Below are 25,571 nucleotides of genomic sequence, written 5' to 3'. Positions count from 1 at the left end.
GCCACAGACTCAGAAACGCCCCCCCCCCCGCCCCCATCTCCCCGGAAACAGACCCCCGCCCAGCCCCGCACACTCGCTGCCGCGACCGTGAGCCGCAGCCCGGTCGCCTCCGCCTTGCCCCGCCCCGCCGCCCGTCCCTGCGGGCCGCAGAGTGCGCGAGGCCCTAGGCCGGGAGTTGTCAGGCCCAGGCCATTTCCGAGGCGCCCGCTTGTGTCGCCGCCACCACAGAGGACGACGTCGACGCGGAGGAGGCGGCGGCGGAGGCGTGTTGTTGTCTCGCCCACTCTCCTTCCCTGAACTCGCACCCAGCGTCGGGGCGCGATGGAGTGAAGCGGCGACGAAGGTGGTACTTCCGCGTTGCGCTGCCCGAGCCGAGAGCGCGGCCGAGGCCGCTCCCCCACCCCGGGGGCACTTGGAGGACTCCGGACTCCCCCGCGGGTCAGCGCCCGGCGCATCTGGTGTTTTTGCTGCTGAGGCTAGAACGACGAGCACGACTCGGAGCTCTGCCGCCCGAATTGCTGCCTTCGTCAGGCCCGGAAGCCGCTGCGGACCCCACTGCGATCTGGAACCCAGGGACCCGAGTCCCGACCCGGATTATCGTGGCGCGGCTCCAGGCCGGCCCTTGTGCTCGGTGTCCCTCCGCCGCCGCCGTTCCCGTTTCCGGCGGGGGAGATGGCCAGGATCTGAGCCGGGAGGAGGCCGCACCCGCGCCGCGCTCTGCGGCGGGCTCTAGGCGATGCCGAGCAGCTCGGACACGGCGCTGGGGGGAGGCGGGGGCCTGAGCTGGGCGGAGAAGAAGTTGGAGGAACGCCGCAAGCGGAGGCGATTCCTGTCCCCTCAGCAGCCGCCGCTGCTGTTGCCGCTCCTGCAGCCGCAGCTCCTGCAACCGCCGCCGCCCCCGCCGCCTCTGCTCTTCCTGGCTGCTCCCGGCACGGCCGCCGCCGCAGCCGCCGCCGCCGCGGCCTCCTCCTCTTGCTTCAGCCGGGCCCCCCCTCTGGAGGTCAAGCGGCTGCCGAGAGGCAAGAGGCGCCCAGGAGGGCGGCAGAAGCGGCGCCGCGGGCCCCGCGCCGGGCAGGAGGCGGAGAAGCGTCGGGTCTTCTCGCTGCCCCAGCCGCAGCAGGACGGCGGTGGCGGTGCCAGTAGCGGCGGGGGTGTGACCCCGCTGGTGGAATACGAGGATGTGAGCTCCCAGTCCGAGCAGGGGCTGCTGCTGGGGGGGGCCAGCGCGGCAACGGCGGCGACGGCTGCCGGGGGAACGGGGGGCAGCGGCGGGAGTCCGGCCTCCTCCTCCGGCACCCAGCGGCGCGGGGAGGGGTCGGAGCGCAGGCCCCGGCGGGACCGCCGCCGCAGCAGCGGCCGCAGCAAGGAGCGGCACCGCGAGCACCGGCGGCGGGACGGGCAGCGCGGCGGCGAGGCCTCCAAGTCCCGCAGCCGCCACAGCCACAGCGGCGAGGAGCGGGCCGAGGCGGCCAAGAGCGGCAGCAGCAGCAGCAGCGGCGGCCGCCGGAAGAGCGCCTCGGCCACGTCCAGCAGCAGCAGCAGCCGCAAAGACCGAGACCCGAAGGCCCACCGGAGCCGGACTAAGTCGTCCAAGGAGCCGCCTTCGGCCTACAAGGAGCCGCCCAAGGCCTACCGGGAGGACAAGAGCGAGCCCAAGGCCTACCGGCGGCGGCAGCGGTCCCTGAGCCCGCTGGGAGGCCGGGACGACAGCCCGGTGTCCCACAGGGCCTCGCAGAGCCTGAGGAGCCGCAAATCCCCCAGCCCGGCAGGAGGTGGCAGCAGCCCTTACTCTCGGCGGCTGCCCCGCTCCCCGAGCCCCTACAGCCGCCGCCGCTCCCCCAGCTACAGCCGCCACAGTTCCTACGAGCGGGGCGGCGACGTGTCCCCCAGCCCCTACAGCAGCAGCAGTTGGCGCCGCTCCCGGAGCCCCTACAGCCCGGTGATCAGGTGAGTCCGCCGGCCTGTGCGTCCGTCTGTGGCTGTGCCGGCCAGATCCCCGGGAGGCAGGGAAGTGGGGATTGGGTTCTCCCAAACCACCCAAGTCTACTACGGAGGTGAGAAAACCCTGCCTCAGACGGGATGCAAGGAGGGAGGGGCGTTTTTGCGTGCCTGTGGCACCTTTCAGGGGGTCGGAAGGACAAAGCAACAGGTTCCCTAGAGCTTTGCTGCTCGCTCTGGCAGGGAAGATTCTAAGGAAGAGTTCAGAGTTTCAAACTTGTTGCATTAATATATTAACAAGTTTCTCTCGATTGCTTTTTGCTTTTCCAGCACTCTTACTTTGGGCAAACCTAGAAGTTGTTTAATTTGTCATAATTTTGGAAGCTCTCTGAAGAGGTTTCGTTGTTGGAGACTTAGGAATGGAGTGCAGTTTAGGGACTGAATATTGTAAAGGAAAATCAGAATCACGTGCTGATGTCAGAGTTAGATATGGATTGTAAATGTTTCGTGTGATTAATACAGCGATGGGAAAAGCAGTCTGTCTGTAAAGTTTATTCTTTTAGTATGTGACAACAGCTTATGTGGAAGCTTGTAGTTCTAAATTCTGAAGATAAGAAAGATGTCCATTTTGTGATGTTCTTGTGTGGAACAGTTTTTTACATGTCTTTCAAAGTCATAATTTTGAAAAGTAGCAAAAAATGACAAGATTGTGGTTTCTGTGTTGCTTTGTGATGACACCCAGTTGCTAATAAGATAAATATAATCTAGTTGTAATCCAGTGTCACCAAGTGAATGGTTTGGTATGTTCTTACACTATTACGCTATTTACTATTACTTTAAGTTACTATTTACGCTTACTTTAAAGTTAACTAGACCTTTACGTATCAGAATGTTTGTTCAGAAATCTTTAGAAGGTGTAACTTACTGTAGTATTGGAGTAAATTTGTTATGTACCTGTTATGCCTTGCTTATTATATAATACTCGTAAAAAAAGTATGTGCGTTGATATATACTTATCCGTTAAGCCAAGTGAATTAAAAGTACCTTTTGAGTATTTTGCAGGTTTTTATATTCCTTGAGATGTTTGGAAACTCTAGTCCTTATAGTTGAGGGTATTGCAAAGTTTGCATTGGTTGTTTTTCCTGTTGGTCTTAGTTTTCGGTAATGCCTAGCTGATGCTGAGTACCTCTAACTGTGAGTTATGTTGAATCTCAATGCAATATATGTACCTGTAAAATCAGTAGATTTCTTTGAAGTGTCGGCCTAGTAAATGTAAAGATGTGATGCAAGTAGAGATCTAGGTGTGCGTTTGCCTTTAAACCAAAACAGCTGTATAAATCTCTTCATTCTTAAATGCTGGTTGATGCCTTATGTAAAGATGATCAACAATGAAAACTCATTTCACTAAATTTAGCCTTTATGTTTTATAAGACCATATATTTTACTTTTAGTTAAAGTATTTTAGGTTTGCCGAGAGGTTTGCATTTTTTGCCATTGAATTTGTTTTTGATAACTGGTGGGGTTGTTTCAGGACTTTAGATAGCAATTTTAATTATAGTGCTATGTGTTTTATATATATTATGTAGTAGTGGCATGTATAATTAGGATTATTCAAATTTAGCAAATATTTATTGAGCACATATTATATGCTGGATACTGTTCTAGAGAATGGAATATAGCAGTGAAGAAAGACAAGGCCCTTGCCCTCAGGAAGCTTGCATTCTAGAGGACCATTCCTTACTGAATCTTTTCATGGTGATATATTGACCACCAGTATTTCTAAAGGGTTGGATTTGGAAGAAGCTTTAGAATATCTTGGTGCTCTTGACAGCTGGCCATTTGGTGTGTGCCTGAATACACCTAGAGGTGGGAAGACATTACTTTGAGACAGCCTGTTCCGTTAGATTTGGGCCTTGAGTTCTGGTCCTTGTTTACTCAGTGTTTTTAGCAAGACCCTTGGAGATTCAGTTTCCTAAACTTTAAATACTTGCTTTTTTTTTTTATTATTATTATTTCAAGGATTAAATGAAAATTGTATTTTGTAAAGTATACAAACGTTATAGAGTATAGAGAAATGTAACGTGGTTGAATTATCATTGACTTGTTAGAATTCTTCATATGGAAACAGAAAACTGCCTCCGTGTAACTTCTACCCATTGCTTTAAGTTTAATCCTTTGGAATGATACAGAGCAAACCTGTATGCTACCTCTTTAAAATGTAAAGATAGTTGCTGTGTCTTCTGAGTCTTTTCTTCTCTGGGCCAAAAAACTCATTTTTCAAAAGGTATGGTTTTTAGATTTTTTACATTATGTCTGGGTTGGCAAATGTCCTGCTTAAAATGTGGGGCCCGGAATTTACAGCTAAAATAGTTGATTGAAAGACGTAAGATTTTTAAATATAGCAAATGTATTATTACTGTTTAGGAACAATTAATTGAACTCACTTGTCTAAATTAATGCAAAAAGTTTTATTTACTTTTAGACTTTACTAATTGTGGTAGGTGGCCCATGCTGTTTAGTGAATAGACTACTGTAGTGTGAGCTCCATGAAGGCAACTAGCTTGTCTTGCCCACTATTGTATTCCTTGTGCTCAGTATCTGGCACAAGTAGACTGTTAATAACCGTTGAATGGGTAAGTGAAGGGATGATGGAGTTTAGTTTACTGACCATATGAAATATTATTGTGGGCTTGGATTACATAAGTATTTAATATAGACTATGTGTTATGCTGCAGGAAATAACAGTGTGATCTTTTTCCAGCCCACGTAGAGCTTATAAATTAATGAATTGTCAGTGTAGATATTTTTAAGGAAATGCATACACATTCAAAATAGTATTGAAACCATGGTATGAAGATTTTTCTCAGTGTTAAAAGATCCTAGAATAAATCCTCTCCATTCTTTTAACTTCTACCTTACCTGCTCTTTGCCTTCATCTGAATCTTCAGTCCTCTATTCATGCTTTTCTTTTCATCAGTCCCTTCTTAGTTTTACTTTTTCTGCTATATAACCGGTTTACCATATTTTCTTTACTACCTGACTATTGGGGTGTGGGAAGTCACATAGTTTTGCTGATTGGTCCTATGATAAATGTGAGGGTGTATTGCAGAGAGAGACTGTTTAGGAAAGGGAGAGAATGGTACTGACATTTGGGTTCTACTATGTGCCAAGCATTGATAAATACTTAGTATACATTCATTGGCAAAACCCATGTGGTAGTTGGAAACTTTTCTGTTGATAGATTGGGAAATGGAAACTCTAGAAAGTTAGTGATTTGTTCCAAGGTCAGTTTGGACGCAAACTCTGGGCTGATTCTGAAGTAGATGCTCTTGATACTATGCTGTATTGAACCTCACCTGGCGTTCAAGGGAGCTGACCACCTCATGTAATGATGTTTTGCTCAAATTCAACTTCTGTTTGGGTATTTATTTACTAATTTCTGTTTCCTGGCCATCTTTGCAGCATTTTGAAAGGAGTTTTAAAAATGAATTCTTTTAGATTCTTTCAGCTCATTTTGTCTTTATTAATTTGTAGGTTTTATGAATATGAGGCAAAAAACATTTCTTGAAGACGTTAATTACCCTTAGTTATTGATGATTATTTTGCAGTGGGCTGTCTTAATCTAAAGTCACTCAAGTCAGGACAGTTACACTCAGTACAATAAATTGTTATACGTAATTGGTTCTCTCTCTGAACCTATAGAAGTTCTATTCCACCAAGAAACAGCAGAAGCCTCCATTATGGAATAATATCAAGACCCAGAGAATCTGAAGATGGATGGACACTAGGTGTAAATAAGTAAATTAATTAGTATTCACTTGCATACGATATGAGGTACCTCTGTCATGGATTACTTAGTGTTTTGTCCTAAAAACTAGTATTCAAAAATACATAAAATGAAGACATTCCATAATAAAAAAAAAAGCTCTTATCACTGATAAAATGCTACTGATTTGATATGTACTTAATATATATAAGTTATGAGTATCCTTAGATGAATGGAATTCTTAAAATGCTTTTAAAGAGTGTCAAAAATATAGGGTTATAGAATAAATGCAGAAACACTCAGAAGGGATGGGATTTAGGTGAACTGTCTTAAGTCTCCAAACCTGTAATCACTCTCTTCATTCTCAAGATGTCCTTGTGTTTTGCTCCTTCCCTGACCATACCTTACCTGACATTTACGTCTACTCAGTCTTGACCACATTTTTGTTCTAACACTAATATTTATCCCATTTCCAATTCTAGCACCTTAGTTCTGGCCCTCATTTTTAATCAGACTTCCTGTTATCATTCTTTTCTTCCCTGTTCATCCGTTCTTTTCTTCTCAATTCATTCTTTATTAGGAGAGTTTTCTTAACATCTTTGTTTGGTTGTATCACTTTCGTTATATAGAGTTAAGTCCAAACTTTCTAATGCATCGTCAGGTAGTGCCTTTTATGATCTGGCCCCATTCTATCAGAATTCTATTTTTAGAAGCACTTTTATTTCTCTATATTTTTACTATTGCTGTTCTTTTAGCTTGAAATGCCTTTTTTTCTCTTCTCTGCCTCCATCTTTGCATTCAAAACCCAGCTCAAGTTCCACAGTCTTGAGACCTTTCTCCATTCATCTAGAAAAAGTTAATTCCTACAGCACTTTGCTTTATCTTTGTTATAGAACTTTAAAAATTTTTTAATATTCTAATTATTTGTCTGGCTACGTTGGTGCTTTCCCTACTAGATTGTAAGCTCCTAGAGGACAGATTCCAAAGTGTATTTATTAGTGGTTGAACTAATTTAAATAGCATTTTTCTCCACAGATTAATGCACACCAACTTTTGCACAGATACCTGTTGTATCTCTAAACTTACTTCCTATTTCGGTTCACATATACTCTAGGATGGGGGAAGTGATTGTTCTAATTTATAAGGAGAAAATTTAAGAACCTCCCTCTTCTAGCTTCTACTTTACTGGGTGAGTCAAGGATGCTGGGAGTCATTTTTAGTGGGAATAGAATAAATTCAGTTCTAGTGTTTATATTTGCACTCTGTTGTACTGTTCAAGATGAGTGAGCTGTTTTTCTTGGTGAAAATTTTCCCAGCAGACTGTATGTCAAGATTTTATTTACTAACTGTGAAAAATTATAGCTATTTCTGAAAAACCAGTTAAGAATATTGCTTATATCCATATTTAAGATCCAAATTTAAGATTTTCTCTTTTTCTGTACTTTTTCTATGAATATCACTTAAGTTTGTGTTGTTATTTTTGTTGGCTTTGTTTCGTATGTAGATATTTCTAGACTTTAAAGTGGATGTTTAAGCAAAAGTATCACCTAGAATCAGAAGTATTACTTGTTTGTGGTGATTTTTGTTCCTTGAATTTCTGCACATCTGAATTGTGGGAGAATCTTGTCTTCTTAATATATTTGGAAAATAAAATGAATGTAGATGAGAGGATAAAATCTAGGTTAAAAACTGGAATTTACATTAAATGGAAATGAAAAGCTAGTGAGAGGAACTGAAAACTAAAAGTACTTAATAGGATGCATGCCTCCCCACTTTTCTGTTACTGCATTTTCGGTTGCATAGGGGCACTTTCACTGAGATATTTTATTGACACTCCAAACTTAGTTTACCTAATGTTAGTTATTTCACCTCTCTTGGAGTCATTTCTTTTTCTGATATTGCTCTTCATTATTTTTCACCTGTTTGCAAAGATGATACAGGCTCATGGTAGAAATTTCAGTTAGTACAGAAAAGTGTAAGAGGTTAAAAGTCCCCCTGAATCCAGCCACCTGAGATGATCACCCTTGATATTTTGATGAACATTCTTCTAGACTTCTCTATGCATATATGCATAAGGACATGAGATTTTACATACATAAGAACATATTATAATGCTATTTTGTACCCTGTACTCCATAGTATATATTTTTTTATTGGCTCCTACTATTCTGTTGTATGAATATACCATAACTTGTTTGCCCAAGTCCATTTTGCTGGACTTAGTTCTTTAATTTTGTTTTTGCCATGTGTATGTATCTATTGCTAATTTTTTTCTTGTTTGCATTTGTCCCATTATCTCCTCTAGATTGGATTTACCAAGGGTAAAATTGTTGGGTCAGAAATGGTATACACATTTGTAATTTTGATACACTGTCATATTGCCCATCAGAAGGCTTTTACCAATTTGTATTTCCCAACAGTCTGAGAGTGCCTGTTTCCTCAGTCCCATTATCACTTGGAGTTGTCAAATATCTCATTATTTTTTCATTTGCATTTCTCTACTACCTAATAAGGTTGAATTTATTTTCATCTGTTTATTGGATTTTCTAATTTCTTGATTCATCTTTCTGTTTGTTGTTTTTCTTATTAGTTTAAGAGCTCTTTGTGTATTAGAGATTTTTTTTTTTTTGGTAGCATTAGCAAGTATTTTTCATGAGTTTGTCTTTTAACCTGGTTTATGTAATGTTTTGTTTTAAGCAGGTTGTGATTTGTGCGTGTGTGCACGGTCTAAGTAGCAGTAGTTTCTCCCAGACACCGAGTGCCAAAACTTCAGTAATTCTTATCTCTTCTCCCTCCCCACTTCTAATGAATTGCTTGTTTTGTCTGTCCTTTTGCAGTGGTCTTTAGTCCACTGTCATTTAGTTAAAATTCCTTAGCTTATGTCCTTATCGTTGGGTCACCTTGCTTTTGGACTTTTTCTCTTCGAGCCCCGTCTGTTTTCTGCATTCAAATTCATCTTGAAATACCACTCTGATTCTGTCATTTTTCTATAAAACATATTTACAGAATCAAATTCTTTCTTTTTTTTTTTTGTGAGGAGATCAGCCTTGTGCTAACATCTGCCAATCCTCCTCTCTTTTTGCTGAGGAAGACAGACCCTGGGCTAACATCCGTGCCCATCTTCCTCTACTTTATATGGGACGCTGCCACAGCGTGGCTTGCCAAGCAGTGCGTCGGTGTGCGCCAGGGATCGGAACCGGTGAACCCCGGGCCGCCACAGAGGAGCGCACACACTTAACCGCTTGCGCCACCGGGCCGGCCCCCAGAATCAAATTCTTGAACTGGGCGCTTAAGATTCCCCACCCCAGGCTGACCAACACTACCCTTATTTCTTACTGTATGTGCTGATCACGATACAAACTGGACTCCTTACTATTTTAAAAACATGGAATTGTAAGCCCCTATACCCTGAGTTTATGCCCTTCTCTCAACTGGCCAATCCTACTTGCCCATTCTTCTAATCACAGTTCGGGTTCATTTTATCTATGAAGCCTTCATTAATCTCATACAGAAGTGATTTCTCTTAATGCCTTTAGCATTGAGATCACTTTTATGAATATCTGTTACGTCCAGGCTTACATTAATTCGAGTTGTCTTTTTTCCCGCCTCTTCTAGGTGTATTGGACATATTTCATTCATTCGTTTTTTAAAAAATCAGTTTTATTGAGCTATAATTTACGTACAGTGTAATTCACCAGTTTTAAGTATACAATTAATGGGTTTTGACAGATAGATATACTTGTGTAACCACCACCACAATCGTGATAAAGAACGTTTCCATTGTCCCAAAAGGTTCCGTGTGCCCCTTTGCAGTTCATCCCCTCCTCCTACCTGTGGTTTTTGGCAACCACTAATTCGCTTTTTGTCACATTAGTTTTACCTTTGTTGAACTTCATATAAGTAGAATTATATGGTATGTAATATTTGGTGTCTGCCGTTCAGTTAGCATGCTTTTGAGATTTGTCGATGTTGCATGCTTGAGTGGTTTGTTCCTTTTTATTGCTGAATAATATTCCATGTATGGATTATACCATAATTTGCTTATCCATTCACCTAGTTAATGAGCATTTGAGTTGTTTCCAGTTTTTGGCTTTTGGCTATTGGCTATTATGAACAAAGCTGCTGTGAACATATGAATATAGATCTTTTTTTTTATTTCTTGTGAGTAAACTAGGAGTGGGATTGCTGTGTTGTATGTATGTTTGACTTTATAAGAAAATGCCAGCCTGTTTTCCAAAATGGCTGTACCATTTTGCATTCTGATCAGCAGTGTATGAGTATTCCAGTTGTTTCACATCCTCACTAAGACTTCTGTTTTTGGCAGTCTTTGATTTTAGCTGTTCTAGTGGATGTGTAATGGTATATCATTGTGGTTTTATTTGCAATTCCCTAATGACTGATAATGGTGAACACCTTTCCATATGCTTATTTGCTCTTCTTTTCTTTTGTTAAGTATCTTAAAATGTTTTGTCCCTATTCTTTATGAATTGGGTTGTTTGTCTTACGAGTTACAAGAGTTCTCTACATATTCTGGATACAAGCTCTTTATCAGATACATGTTTTGCAAATGTTTTTTCTCACCTTTCCTTAACGGGAATTTCGAAGAGCACAGGTTTTAAATTTTGATGAAATCCAGTTTAGCAATTTTTTCTTTTATGATTTGTGTTTTTTGTGCCCCCCAAAAACTTTGCCTAACCCACAGTCACAAAGATTTTCTCCTTGGTTTTGTAACATACATCTTTAATTGCTCACAGTCTACCTTCATGTATAATATAACATTACAAGAGCATACTTTCATTTTCTTCTTCTCTTCTGTTGTACTATTCTTGTCATATGTTTCATTTTTACATATGTATGACTTATGTATATTATATATAGACGTGAGATTAAAAAATGAGAAAAGTCGCTTATGTCTACTTTAATATATACCTTTTCAAACACTTGTCATTTCTTTCTGTAGATCCAAGTTTCAGTGTAGTATTTTCCTCTGGCCGGAGGAATGGCTTTTAACGTTTCTTATAATACAGGTCTGCTGTTCTGTCTGTCTGAAAAAGTCTCCGTTTTGAAAGATATTTTTGCTGGGTATGGAATTCTGCATGGACTTTTTTTCCCCCCTCATTTCTTGGACTCATTCCACTTCTGGCTTGCATAGTTTGGTGAGAATTTTCCTAATATATATTTTTTTGCTTCAGCCACTGGATTTCAAGTCCCATGAGGTTCTTTTTCAATGTTAGTGTCTTTTAAGCACCTACCACAGCATGTGATAGCTAATAGACACGTAACAAATGATAGTTAAATTGATTTGTATAAGAAAATATCCAGCACCACAGAACTTAAAAAACATCTTCTTGATATTAACAGGGTCTAATATTGGCCTATGTATAAACTCAATGACTAGAGCTAGACTAATCAAAAGTATGTGCCTTTGTGCCAATCAAGTATCAAGCCATCCCTCTACTCTCCTCACCATCTTTCCTTTTCTCTCTTCAAAAACACATCTCAGGGCATGGTTCAGTGAAACATGAAGACAGATACAGAGTTTATGCTCAGTGGACTAGAACTTGTTTGCCTGAGCAAATCTGCAAAAAGTCAGCCATGTGTCTTTTATTTTTTTAACTTTTAGTGTTGCATAAGGAACATAAAGGAAAGGAAGTATACTTTTAGAATAAACAAGGCATTTCCGATTTATGTTATTTTTTCTAGTTTTTGAAATAAAATCTTTTTTGAGATATAATTCATGTAACATACAACTTTAAATGGTACAGTAGGTGATTTTCAGTATATTCACAGAGTAGTATACCCATCACCACTAATTTTAGAACATTTTATCACCCCAAAAAGAAACTCAGAGCCTGTTAATAGTCCCTCCCCAAGTCTCTGGCAACCACCAGTCTACTTTTTGTCTCTCTGGATTTGCCTATTCTGGACATTTCATATAAATGGAATCATGCAGTTCATGGTCTTTTGTGACTGGCTTCTTTTACTTAAGCATAATGTTTTTAAGGTTCATTCATGTTGTAGCATGTATCAGTACTTCATTCCTTTTTATGATGAAATAGTATTCCATTGTATGGCTATACCACGTTTTTTTGGTCAGTTGATGGACATTTGGGTTGTTTCCACTTTTAGGGTGTTATGAATTATGCTCCTATGAACATTTGTGTATGACTTCTGCATGGAGATATGTTTTTATTTCTCTTGTGTATATACTTAGGAATGGAATTTCTGGGTCATATGGTAATTGTATGTTTAACATTTTAAGGAACTACCAAACTGTTTTCCAAAATGGCTGCATCATTTTTATATTCTGACCAGCAATATATGAGAGTTCCAGTTTCTCCACATCCTTGACAATAGTTGTCTTTTTTATTCTAGCCATCCTGCTGTTTAAAGTGGTGTCTCATTGTGCTTTTGATTTACATTTCCTTAATGACTAATGATGTTGACCTTCTTTTCATGTGTTTATTAGCCATTTGGATATTTTTGGGAGGAAATTTATTCAAATCCTTCACCCATTTTAAAATCAAGTTGTTTTATTATTGTTGAATCTTAAGAGTTCTTTATATTCTGCATACAAGTCACTTAATATGACTTGTGACATTTCTCCTTCTCCTAGAGAGGGGAACCCTTCAGGAGAGTCCATTTTAATTTAGGTCAAAGAAACGGAGTCTTCCCTAAGTAACTTGTTTGTAACCGCTTAGGCCATTCTAACAGTGTAACTTTGGACAAGTCATGTAATTTCTGAGTCATTGTCTGTGGACTCAAAAGAAGGAAAAAGCAGAATTCCTAGGGCCAGGTGTCAACAGAACAACCAAAAGAGTACCATCTGGTTGGCAGATCTTGTGCCTTGGGTTGGCTGGATAAGTATCTAGTATAAAGGAAAAAGCAAGGACTTAGAAATTATACAGATGTGGATTTAGGTGCTAACTCGGGTGCTTTTGTAGCAGAGCAATATCAAGCAATTCATTTGCTTACCCTTTTTGAGCCCTAGTCTTTCTACTTGTAAAATGGGATGAATAATGCCTACTTAATAAAAAAACTGGAAAGAACTTAAGTATTGTGAATAGGGGAGCAGTTAAATAAATTGTGGTACAGATAGATGATTTGCAAATATTTTCTCCCATTGTATCACTTTGTTGATGTTCATTAAAGCCCAAAAGTTTTTAATTTTGATGAAGTTCAGTTTTTTTCTTGTGTTGCTTGTGCTTTGGTGTCATATCTAAGAAGGCTGTGCCTAATCGAAGATCACAAAGATTGATTCCTATTTTTTCTTCTAAGAGTTTTACAGTTTTAACTCTTAAATCTTGGTCTTTGATCTGTTTTGAGTTAATTTTTGTGTGTGGTGAGAGAAAGACGTCCAACTTCATTCTTTTGTGTGGATTTTCAGTAGTCCCCAGCACCATTTGTTAAAAGGGCTGTTCTTTCTCCGTTGAATTCTGTTGGCACCCTTGTTGAAAATCCACTGACCATAAATGTAAGGGTTTATTTCTGGACTCTCAGTTTTATTCCATTGATTTACACATCCATCCTTATGCCAGTACCATACAGTCTTGATTATTCTAACTTTGTAGTAATTTTTGAAATCAGAAAGTGTGAGTACTCCAACTTCATTCTTTTAGATCATTTTGACTTTGTTTTTTTGGGGGGGGGTCCTTTGCATTTCCACATGAATTTTAGGGTCAGCTTGCCAATTTGTGCAAAAAAGGCAGCTGGGATTTTTGTAGGGATTGCATTGAATCTGGAGATCAGTTTGGCATACAGGCATACCTCGTTTTATTGCGTTTGCTCTTCTGTGCTTCCCAGATACTGCATTTTTCACAAGACCCTCCACTAGCAAAAAGATTATGACTTGCTGAAGGCTCAGATAATGGTTAGCATTTTTTAACAAAAAAAATTTTTATTTAAGGTATGTACATTGTTTTTTTTAGACATAATGCTGTTGTACACTTAATAGGCTACAGTGTAGTGTAGTGTAAATATGCTACAGTATAGTGTAAATATAACTTATATACGCACTGGGAAACCAAAAAATTCATGTGTCTCTCTTTATTGAAATATTCACTTTATTGAGATGGTCTAGAACCAAACCTGCAGTATCTTTGAGGTGTGCCTGTATTACCATCTTAATAATGTTAAGTTATCTAATAGACAAACATGGAATATCTTTCCATTTATTTAGGTTTTCTTTAACGTTTTCAATGGTGTTTTGAAGTTTTAAGGGTACAATCCTTGTACCACTTCTGTTTAATTTATTCCTAGGTATTCTTTTTAAGAGTGTTATAATGGAAATTGTTTTCGTAATTTCATTTTGATTGTTCATTGCTAGTGTATAGAACTACAATAGATTTTTCTACATTGTGTATCCTACCATCTTGCTGACTTCTTTATTTGTTCTAATAGTTTTTTAATGGATTCTTTAGGATTTTCTAAGTACAAGCTTATGTCATCTGCAAATAGAGGTAGTTTTACTTCTTTCTTTCCCAATCTGGATACCTTTTATTTCTTTTTCTTGCCTACTGCAAAGGCTAGAATCTCAAGTACAGTGTTGATGAGAAATGGTGACATTGGACTTCCTTGTCTTGTTCCTCATCAGGTAGGGAAAGCATTTAGTCTTTCTCCACAAAATGATGTTAGCTGTGAATTTTTCATAAATGCCTAGTTTTATTTTTTATTAAAATTATTTCCCTCAGGGGCCGGCCCCATGGCTTAGCGGTTAAGTGCACGCGCTCTGCTACTGGCGGCCTGGGTTCGGATCCTGGGCGCACACTGACACACCACTTCTCTGGCCATGCTGAGGCTGCGTCCCACATACCGCAACTAGAAGGATGTGCAACTATGACATACAACTATCTACTGGGGCTTTGGGGAGAAAGAGGAGGAGGATTGGCAATAGATGTTAGCCCAGAGCTGGTCTTCCTCAGCAAAAAGAGGAGGATTAGCATGGATGTTAGCTCAGGACTGATCTTCCTCACAAAAAAAAAAAAATCTTTAGAAAAAAAAAATTATTTCCCTCAGTCTAATTTTTGGTGTCAAAAAAAAATTCTGGGTGGCTTTGGTTGACTCTTATACACCAGCCTGTGTAATTATTCATTATTGTGCTAAGGGTGAGAAAAAGGAAATCTCCTATTTTGTAGTATGTGTGTAATGACTGGCCACATTGATTTCCTCATATGCTGTGCCTGAAGAAACATTTGAAAAATGTTTTGTTACGAAAAATGTATGCATTAATGTTGATAGCATTTTCTTTATCTGTAGTGTTACTTAAATGCTCATGATTTTCTGATTTAGGTCTTTGAAGTTAAGCAGTTGGTGTACTGGAGTAAGAATAAATCTGTACAACCTTTTTCATTTTTATTAAGAAATTGACAGTGTTTTTTCATACTGTACAGTTTGGTTTGTAGTAATTTCGGTGGTGTTCATCCTTAAATTTTTCTGTATTTTTTTAGTTTTCTACAGTGAAATTGCTTTACTTTTTTAAACCTACACTGTCTTTGTATTTAAAACTTATATATGAAATACTTGAAACAGTACAGAGGTATACAGAGCAAGATGTGAAAGCGATCCCTTCTGTCCTTTTCATTCCCGTTTCCTTCCAAATATATAACCATGTAAGTAGATTGGTGTATGTCCTTTTTCTGCGTATATACTTACATACAAGCATATGTATACATAAACAGAAGAATGTTATTATGCCATAAGTATTGTTTTTTACATGCTTTTTCTGTTTAGCAGCATGATTTGAAGACCTTTCCAATGGCTATGTAGAATTCCATAATGAAATTTATCAAACTATTTTTAACCATCAATTGTTGGGCACTAAGCTATTTTTTCATTTTTTTAATAAATATTATAAGCACTCCTTTAAAGGATATGTGTGTAATAACTTTTGACACATAGAAATGTTTTTGTAGGGTATGATCTTATAAGTGAAATTTTAGATCAAAAGCATTTGATAGATTACTATCAAATTGCTTTTTAAAAAGGCTTAGCAATTTTATATTCCTTCTGATAATTTATGTGAGTGACCATTTCTCTGAATTCTGCTGTATACTTGATATTTTCAAAATTTTTGTTTTTGCCATTCTGAGGGATGCAAATTTATTACCATCATTTTATTTTGCCTTTCTGGGAACCAGAGAGAAGGGAGCATTTAAATTCCTTTACTTGCCATTTGTATTTGTTCTGTGGCTGTATTATTTTTTTAATCAAGAAGACCCTCTAGTTATTAAAAATAAGGAATGAATATAGGTTTACGTAAGAAAAATTAGTTTTGCTCGTTAAATCCCTATGGGATAATGGTTGTAGAATATTTGGTTGTTAATAAAAATAATAAGTTCGTTTCAGTGTTTATATGAAGAAGCTAATTAACTAAATATAATTCTGTCTCCTAAATTTTTTTAGTTTTAAGTAGAATTTTATCAGTGGACCCATGCCCATTAGTTAACTAGCTGGATATCTGTTACAAAAGCATTCTGCTAGTATTTGCAGGCATTCGGGGAAGTGGATAACCTGTTTTATTCATCGATTCAGTAAATATCTTTTGATCCCTTATTACACACCAGACACAGTTTTAGGTACGGGGGATATGGTGATAAGTAGGATCAGTGGTGGAGGAGAGGGGTATATATGTGCTAATTTATCTTTCTGATGAGAGAAAGCCTTACTATGGAGTTGATAATTAAGTGGAGACCTGAATGACAAGAAAGAGCCAGCCAATTGATGGTCTAAGCATCCCAGGAAGAGAAAACAGTATGTGCTAAGGTGTCAAGTCAGGAAGAAGCATGACCTTTTGAAGAATCAGAAAAAAAGGCTAGTGTGGCTGGAGTCTAGAGAGTGAAGGAGGGTGTAATAAAGATGAGAGGCTGTTTGGGTCTTGTGGATCACAATAAAGATTTTTATTTTGATCCTAAATGCAATGCGAAGCCATTGGAGAGTTTTAGGCAAAGACATAACATAATCCAATTTATGTGTTTTTGTTTTTGTTTTTTGGTGAGGTAGATTTACCCTGAGCTAACATCTGTTACCAATCTTCCACTTTATTTTGCTTGAGGAAGATTAGCCCTGAGCTAACATCTATGCCAGTCTTCCTCTATTTTGTATGTGGGTCACCGCCTCAGCATGGCTGATGACTAGTGTAGGTCTGTGCCTTGGATCCAAACCCACAAACCCAGGCCACCGAAGCAGAACGTGCTGAACTTTAACCACTGTGCCATGGGGTTGCCTGTCCCCCCCCCCCCCCCCCCCGCACACAATTTATGTTTTTAAAAGACAAGGCAGTGTGCAACAAATGTTATGTGATTTCAGCAAATGGGGAGGCTGCAGAGGAGATGGGACTTTAGCTTGACCCATAAAGACAGGTAAGAATTAAATAAATGGAGGGGAAGGATGTAGTATAGTGTGGTAGCAATAAATAGTGCCTGGCTTTGGATTGAAAAACGTGGTCTTGAGTATTGACTTTAACTCTTCATGCTCCTGGCCTCTGAATAAATTTTCTTAATCTTAGTTGCCCCATCTGCTTTCTCTATACCTTGGTTGCTATGAAGAGCAAGTCAAATGAAAAAAACATAATACTTTGTAAACTGAGGTTCAAAGTGCTATGTTTGTGTATTCAATAAAAGACTTCCATTTGAGTGGTATAATGCTAAGGACTGTGGAGTGATGCAAAAATGAATTAGACCTGGTTTATGCTCTTCAAATAGGATATGTCTAGTAGACAATGTGGTAAATATCTAAAATACAAAGTTAAGAATGATAAAGGTCATAAGAAGGATGCACATAAGGCACTATGGGGGTTCAAAGAAAGGAGAGCTTGCTTCTTTCTTGGAGTTGGTGGTAAGGTTTTATGAAGAAGGGAGGACACTTGTATTAGGCCTTGAAAGAAGGACTTAATAAATAGGAGATGGAGGAGAAGAGGATATTCTCAGTAGGTGAATCTGTGGGAGTGAAGGCATGAAAGCATTAGGCAAATTCAGAACTTGATAAGGGTAGGTTAGGACCAGACAGATCATGTAGCACCTTAATACTAGGCTAAGGAAAGTGAATTCTAGTCAGTAGGAATACTATCAGCAGTGTGCTTAATTCTGCAAATATTTTTTGAGCGTCTACCATTGCCAGATTTGTACTAGTTAGGGCTATGAAGATACAGTGATCTAAGTTTTGTTGGGGAAGACAGGTTATCTAATTATTATTCTAATGAGGTGTGAACAAAGCATGGTAGGATCATGGGACAAGGAACATCTCCAGCTGCCTGGCATAATAAGTAAAGGCTTTGTAGAGGCACTGTAGACATTTTGCTTTAATATGAAGTATCTCTCTGCTTAGCAGATAAAAAAGGTGAAGAGAACAATGTGAGAGAAACGTTCTAGGCTTGGCACGTTATGTGTTTTGGGATGTCTGGACAAGGTCTTTGTATGTAGTGCAAGGCTATGAAGAGTTTTGGTAGAGAGATAACTGAAAGATTCAGGTGGCAGTATGAAGAGCAAATTGGAAAGGGTAGAGACTTGAGGTGGGGAACCTGGTAAGGAGACTATTGCACTGGGCCAAGTGAGAAATGATGTAAGACCTAATGTGGAGTAATAGCTATGGGGATAAAGAGTCTGGAAAATTGGAGAGATGCTTAAGATGTAGAATTGGCAAGACTTGGAGGTCAGTTGGATATGGGAAAAGGGAGGAAAAAGGACCATGTGGAATATAGAATGACTTCTGGATTTCTGCTATTTCAGTGGATGCCATTGCCTGAGAATAGGGTATGTTTAAGGAGAAAAGGAGTGGATTTGGAAAGGAAACTTAATAGTTTTAGCTGTATTGTGTTGAAGGTGCATGTTGGATAATTGGCAGGGGGAGAGTGATTTGGGGGGTAATCAATGTTTAGATAATAATTTTAAGCCATACATAAGCATACATTAAGTTATTGTGGGAGAATGAGTATAGCGAAGAAGAGGAACTAAGGAGCACTGAGAAGCAGCCAGAGAAGTAAGAAAATAATCAGGAAAAAGAAGGTAGTGGAAGTGGTTAGGAAATGTTTTTAAGGGTGTTACTGTCAACATTGTCATCACAGAAACTGATATTTTTCTTTCTTTTTTTCTTCCCTTTTTTTCCCCCCAAGGGTAGGTCGTGGGTTACCTCAGTAATTTCATTGAGGATATAGGCCAGATTATAGTTTGAGGTGTATATGGGGGGATGAGAATTTGCCTGTAATTGGAAGGAGAGCTAAAGATACAATATCAAGTTATCATCATTTGCTTGTTTTTTCTTGTTTGTTTTTAAAGATCTTAGAGACTTGAGTTATTTATTCCTTGAGAGGAAATAGCAAATGGATATCAGAGTTAAGTCATAAGTAATAGAGTAACCATAGAGGAGCTTAGCATTGTGCATCTCAAACTTTAATGGGGATCTTACTAAAATGCAGATTCTGAATTCAGGAGGTCTGGGTTTGGGTCTGAGATACAGCAGTTCTGATAAGCTCCCAGGTGAGGCTGATTTGTGGGCCACACTCTTTGAAGTAAGGATCTAGAGAGTATGGGATTGATAGCACTATAGAGGAGTTAGCCTTGGATTGGAAGAGGAACACTTCTACTCTGAGATCAGGGGGAATGTGAGGTGGATGGAGGTACAGATTGTTTGCAGGCAGGAGACATGCCTGATAGTCTTTGTTTTTTTCCTGCAAAATAGAAATAAAGTGGTGTTAAAAAAAGACTTTGAGAATGGTGTTGTGAGCTTGAAGAAAGTTGTGAAGGTTTGGAATAACTACTAAAAAGAGAAGGAAAGTGAGTGAATTTGGAACATGTAATTATCACTGAACGGTGACAGTTTGGTTATGGTGTCTGTAGAAATAATTGGAGCAGAGAGAAACTAGATATGAAGAGATCAGTTATTTTTAAGATGATAAGGTAGCCTAGAGGAGAGGTAATGAGGTCTGAAATAGAATAGTGGCCTTGAGAATAGAAGAAGTGGGTGTGGTAGGCTGAATAATGGCCCCAGCAAAGATGTCCATGTGAATGTTACCTTACATGGCAAAAGGGACTTTATAGATGTGATTAAAATAGAGATCTTGAGATGGAGATATTACCCTGGATTGTACAGGTTGGTCCTATGTAATCATGAGTCATTATAAAAGGAAGCAGAAGGGTCAGAGTCAGAAAAGGCCATGTGATGACAGAAGCAGAGGGAGAGAGGATATGTGGTGATAGAAGCAGAGGTTGGATTGATGCAGGACCATGAACTAAGGAATGGACAGCCTTTTGAAGCTGGAAACGGTGAGGAAACAGATATTCCCAAGAGACTGCAGAAGGAACAAAGCTCTGTTGACATGTTGATTTTAGCCCAATGAGACTGATTTTGGACTTCTGACCTCCAGAACTGTAAGATAATAAATTTGTGTCATTTAAGCCACTAAATTTGTGGTAATTTGTTAGAGCAGCAATAGGAAACATGCAAAGAAGTATGGATGTAAGGGAATGTAGAGTTACAATCAGTTAAATGAGACAACTGGTGGGCTGTGGTATGGGCATGAGGAAACTGGAAAGATTTCTAGCCTGGGTAACTGGGTGGAGGAGAGTGGTGAAATTAAAAATAGAGAATGGCAAGGAGCAGATGTTAGAGGAAGATGTTTGCTTTGCATCTAAGTATGGATTAGATAGGGTGTATATTTGAAACAAGACGAATTTAAGAGACTGCTATAGTACTGATATAGTTAATAGAGCTGTTATGATACCAATACATGGCAAATTACATAGGAATATTTAGAGTTTTGACTGAGAAGGTAACAAAAGGGATGACTGAGAGAGACAGATTTTTTAAAAAGTAATACCACTTTTTATTTATATAGTGCTTTTCAGTTTGGGAAGCATTTTTCCCCCAGTTTAAGATATAATTGATGAATAAAATTGTAATATATTTAAAGTGTCAACGTGATGATTTGATTTATGTATACGTTGTGAGTAGGTTCCCACAATTGAGTTAATTAACACATCCATCACCTCACATATTTACCTTTTTTTTTTTTTTGGTGAGAACACTTAAGTTCTACTCTCTTAGCAAATTAATTTCACTTATACAATACAGTATTATCAACTGTAGTCACCATGCTATACATTAAATCTTCAGACCTTGTTCATCTTATAACTGAAAGTTTGTACCCTTTTACCAACTCCTTCCCGTTTCCCATACACTCTAACTCCTGGCAACTATTCTATTTTATGAGTTTGACTTTTTCTTTTTCAGATTCCACATGTAAGTGATACCATGCAGTATTTGTCTTTTTCTGGCTTATTTCACGTAGCATAATGCCTTCCACGTTCATCTGTCTAGTTGCAAATGGCAGGATTGCCTTCTTTTTTTAAGGTTGCATAATATTCCACCATTTTTATAAGCATGCGCAGGCATGTACATACATACCCTTCCCCCCACCCCACCTCCCCAGTTTTCTTTATCCTCTCATCCTGTTGATGGACACTTGGTTGTTTCCTTACCTTGGCTATTGTGAGTAGTGCTGCAGTGAACATGGAAGTACAGATATCTCTTTGAGATAGTGATTTTGTTTCCTTTGGATATATACCCAGAAGTGGAATTGCTGGATCGTATGGTAGTTCTATTTTTGACTTCTAGGGGTACCTCCATACTGTTTTCCATAGTGGCTGTATCACTTTACATTCCCACCAACAGTTTACAAAGGTTCTCTTTTCTCTACATCCTTGCTAGCATTTATCATCTCCTCTTTTTTGTAATAGACATTCTAGCAGATGTGTGGTGGTATTTCATTGTGGTTTTGAATTTCATTTCCCTGGTGAGTAGTGATGATGTTGAACACCTTTTCAGGTACCTATTAGCCATTTGGATGTCTTCTTTGCAAAAATGTCTATTCACATCCTCTGTCCATTTTTTAATTGGTTTTTTTTTTTTCTATTTGAGTTGTATGAGTTCTTTGTATATTTTGAATATTAACCCCTTATCAGATATGTGGTTTGCAAATACTTTCTCCCATTCTATAGGTTGCCTTTTCATTCTGTTGATGATTTCCTTTGCTGTGCATAAGTTTTTTAGTTTGATGTAGTCACACTTGTTTAATTTTGCTTTTGTTTCCTTTATTTTTGGTGTTAAATCCAAAAGATCATTGCCTAGACCAATGTCAAGGAGCTTACCCCGTGTTTCCGGCTATGAGTTTTATGGTTTCAGGTCTTATGTTCAAGTCTTTAACCCATTTCGAGTTGATTTTTGTATATTATATAAGATAAGGGTCCAGTTTCATTTTTTTGCATGTGGCTATCCACTTTTCCCAGCACCATTTATTAGCGAGATTATCCTTTCCCCATTGCATATTCTTGGCTCCTTTGTTGAAAATTAATTGACCATGTACAATCGGCCCTCTGTATCTGTGAGTTTTGCATGTGGTTGGTTGAATCCGCGGATGTGAAACCCGCGAATAGGAGGGCCAACTGTATTCACTGTACTAGGCCATTTTATATAAAAGACTTGAGCATCCATGGATTTTGGTATCCGTGGGGGTTCCTGGAACCAGTCCCCGACAGATACTGAGGTATGACTGGATGCATGGGTTTATTTCTGGGCTCTCCATTCTGTTCTCTTGATCTGTGTCTTTGTTTTTATGCCAATACCATACTGTTTTGATTACTGTAGCTTTGTAATATAGTTTGAAATCAGGGTGTGTGATACTTCCAGCTTTGTTCTTCTTTCTCAAGATTGTTTTTGGGGTCGTTTGTGGTTGCATTTGAATTTTAGGATTGGTTTTTCTGTTTCTGTGAAAAATGTCATTGGAATTTTGATAGGGATCGCATTGAGTCTGCAAATTCCTTGGGTAGTCTGGGCATTTTGACAATATTAATTATTCTAATTCCTGAAAATGGAATATCTTTCCATTTAGTATTTATCTTAAATTTTTTTCACCTCCTTGGGTAAATTTATTCCTAAGTATTTTGCTCTTTTTGATGCTGTTGTAAATGGGATTGTTCTCTTGCTTTCTCTTTCCAATAGTTTGTTGCTAATTTATAGAAACACAACTGATTGTTGTATATTGATTTTGTATTCTTCAACTTTACTGAATTTGTTTATTAGTTCTAACAGCTTTGAGTGGAGTCTTGAAGCATTTTCTATCTTTATGATCATGTCATCTGCAAACAGAAAATTTTACTTCTTCCTTTCCAATTTTGATACCTTTTGTTTCTTTTTCTTGCCTAATTGTTCTGGCTAGGACTTGAGATACTGTGTTAAATAAGAGTGGCAAGAGTGAGCATCATTGTCTTGTTCCTGATCTTAGAGGAAAAGCTTTCAACTTTTCACTGTTGAGTATGATGTTAGCTGTAGGCTTGTCATATATGGCCTTTAGTATGTTGAGGTATGTTCTTTCTATACCCAATTTGTTTCGTTTTTATCATGAAAGGATGTTGAATTTTGTCAAATGCTTTCTCTGCATCTATGGGGATTATCATATGATTTTTATTCTTTATTTTTTTAATATGGTGTATCACTTTTATTGATTTGCATATGTTGAACCATCTTTGCATGGGAAGCATTTTTGTACCTTTTTAGAAGGGTTATCAACAAGTTTTTGAAATGGACATAGCTTCTTTTAGCATATGAAATAAGCAAGGTACAAGAATTAGGCTAAAAAATGTTGTGAGTAGTGGCTGCTGTATTGGACATCACATGTGTAGAACATTTCTGTCATCCCAGAAAGTTCTATTGGATAGTGCTGTTCTATATTATTTTACGTAATGAGGGATTAGATATTATTATAGTAAAATTTTTAAGAATGAGTGTTTGTTAATTAGGCACAATTTCAGAAGATCTGGGCTCTTGGAGAGACGGTGATATAGTTGAGTGAACAATAACTATGTTCTTTCCGTAAGGAACACTAACCTAATTAACAGCACTAACCAGTTGGGTTTCAGGAAACTGGATATTTTATCCTGGTTCTGCTTTGTGTTGTATGAATTTGGGAAACCTTAGAAACATAAAAAGTTCTCTTAACTTTTTTAAAGAGATCCTATAACTTCTTAAAAACATTAAAAACAAACAAGAAACAGGTATTATGTGTTCGCTGCAGATTCTACAGTACAGAAATATTAGAAAAAACATTTTTAAAAAGAAGAAAAATCTTATCTATAAAACAAGGACTTGCTATCTACTATCCATTTCAGTTCTTTTAGTAAGACATCATGAGCTTACAAGGTGGGTGATTTTAATGATTGGTGTATATGAATATTTAATGATAAGCAAGCCTTATATTAGAATGTGTTCTAAACCAGTGGTCCCATTAATCTAAAATAATGTTACATAAATACTTTGTGTAAAGTATGGGGTTTGTATGAAACACTAGCTCAATGCTGAACGCTAGTAGGCCCTGTGTACATTTTGAAATGTTTTCGAGAGAACAAGGGAGAAGTTGAATTGTATTTGCATTTATTCTAAACCTAATCATTTTGTTTTCATCCTACAATTGTAGAATGTTTAACTTTTTGCGCCATATTATATTAATGTCAGATATACACAAGTATTTCCAGTTTTTCCTTTTCTCTGCCCATTTACTTAACGGGATCCTAGGAATCTCTTCGCTTCATTTACCCTCTCCCCATAACTTCCAGCAAGAGCTATCTCCTTGGCAGTGTGTTAATGTATTAATTGTGTTAACTTACCTACTTTAGAGTCAAAAGATCTGAGTGTAAGACCTGGCATACAACTAGATAAGACAAGGTTCTAGAGGGAAACTGAATTCAACTCAGATGGTTTAAGAGACTTTAATGAAGGACCACAGAGATAGGGGTGGATTAAGGGAACCCACAAGGGTTGCTTTCACTAGTTATAGAGGGAAGCTCAAAGGGGCAAGGGAAATATAGTGTTATTAGAGCCTGGTGAGAGCTGTGGAGAAGGGGGTGCCTGACACGAGCTGTGGTAGTAGAGGGACACAGCTTCTGTCAGAAAATGTGGCCAAGAGGAGGGAGGGAGCTAGGAAGAAATAATCCAGCCTTTTCTGCCTTTTGATCTTCTGCTAGTGACAGATATCACTGGAACCCATAAGATGCATCTGTTGAGGTCAGCCTCCTTGGGCACAGCATAGGGCTGAAGAATATTGGAGAGACAGGGTAGTGGCAGTAAGATAATAATCAGTGCAGCTATTAATGAGTATGGGATTGACTTCAGATAACATTTTAGATTCAATTTCTTGTCTGTAAACTGCAGATACTTGACTGGGGTTGATGTGGTTTTAAATGAGATATGTCAAACATGTCAAAGTACTGTCACAGTGCCTTTGTCTTGTGAGTATTTTTTTTTTTAAGTTTTGCTAAGGTGTGGATTTGAAAAGCTCAGCTTTATTTCTCTTGGTGCTGTGCTGCATTTGTTTTATAGGAACTTTGATTGCCACCATACTTTTAAATATATATTAGTTTTTGTGTTTTCCGGTAATTTTTGAGAAGTGAATTGCACAGTCATTATTAAGTAATTTCCAAGATGTAGAGACTGTTTTTACTTACTGCCTAATGACAGGTTTCATCTTTTTCACTCTTGCAGTAGACAGAGCACTACTTAGTTCTGAACTTACAGGTGAGGGTGCTTTTGAGATGTAGAGATTCTCTCGCTGGTTGAAGATTGGTCAGACTTCACCCTCTACTGCTGCAATTGGTGCATCCTTGTTGCCTACTTCTATTTTCTGAGACAACAGTAATGCCTTGTCACACTTTTTCCCCCTAATTCTTACAGTCGTCCCTCGGTATTCACAGGGGGTTGGTTCCAGGATCCCTGTAGATACCAAAATCTGAGTCCCTTATATGAAATGGTGTACTATTTACATACAACCGACGCATATCCTCCTGTATACTTCAAATCATCTCTAGATTACTTATAATACCTAGTA

General features: G+C 39.0%; 1 protein-coding gene across 2 annotated transcripts in view; it reads left to right on the top strand.

Moving 5' to 3' along the window:
* The first annotated feature begins 623 nt into the window (after positions 1-623).
* The window catches only part of CDK13 (cyclin dependent kinase 13), a 115,183-nt gene continuing 90,235 nt past the window's right edge, over positions 624-25,571 (top strand). For both annotated transcript variants that reach the window (XM_058570643.1, XM_058570633.1), the window contains exon 1: positions 624-1,947. In XM_058570643.1, coding sequence (XP_058426626.1) covers positions 737-1,947 — 1,211 coding nt within the window. In that variant the 5' untranslated portion in view covers positions 624-736. The remainder of the gene's footprint in view (positions 1,948-25,571) is intronic.

The sequence above is a fragment of the Diceros bicornis genome, chromosome 3 (genome assembly GCF_020826845.1).
Source record: "Diceros bicornis minor isolate mBicDic1 chromosome 3, mDicBic1.mat.cur, whole genome shotgun sequence".
Taxonomy (NCBI): domain Eukaryota; kingdom Metazoa; phylum Chordata; class Mammalia; order Perissodactyla; family Rhinocerotidae; genus Diceros; species Diceros bicornis.
This window is presented reverse-complemented; position numbering and strand designations above follow the sequence as displayed.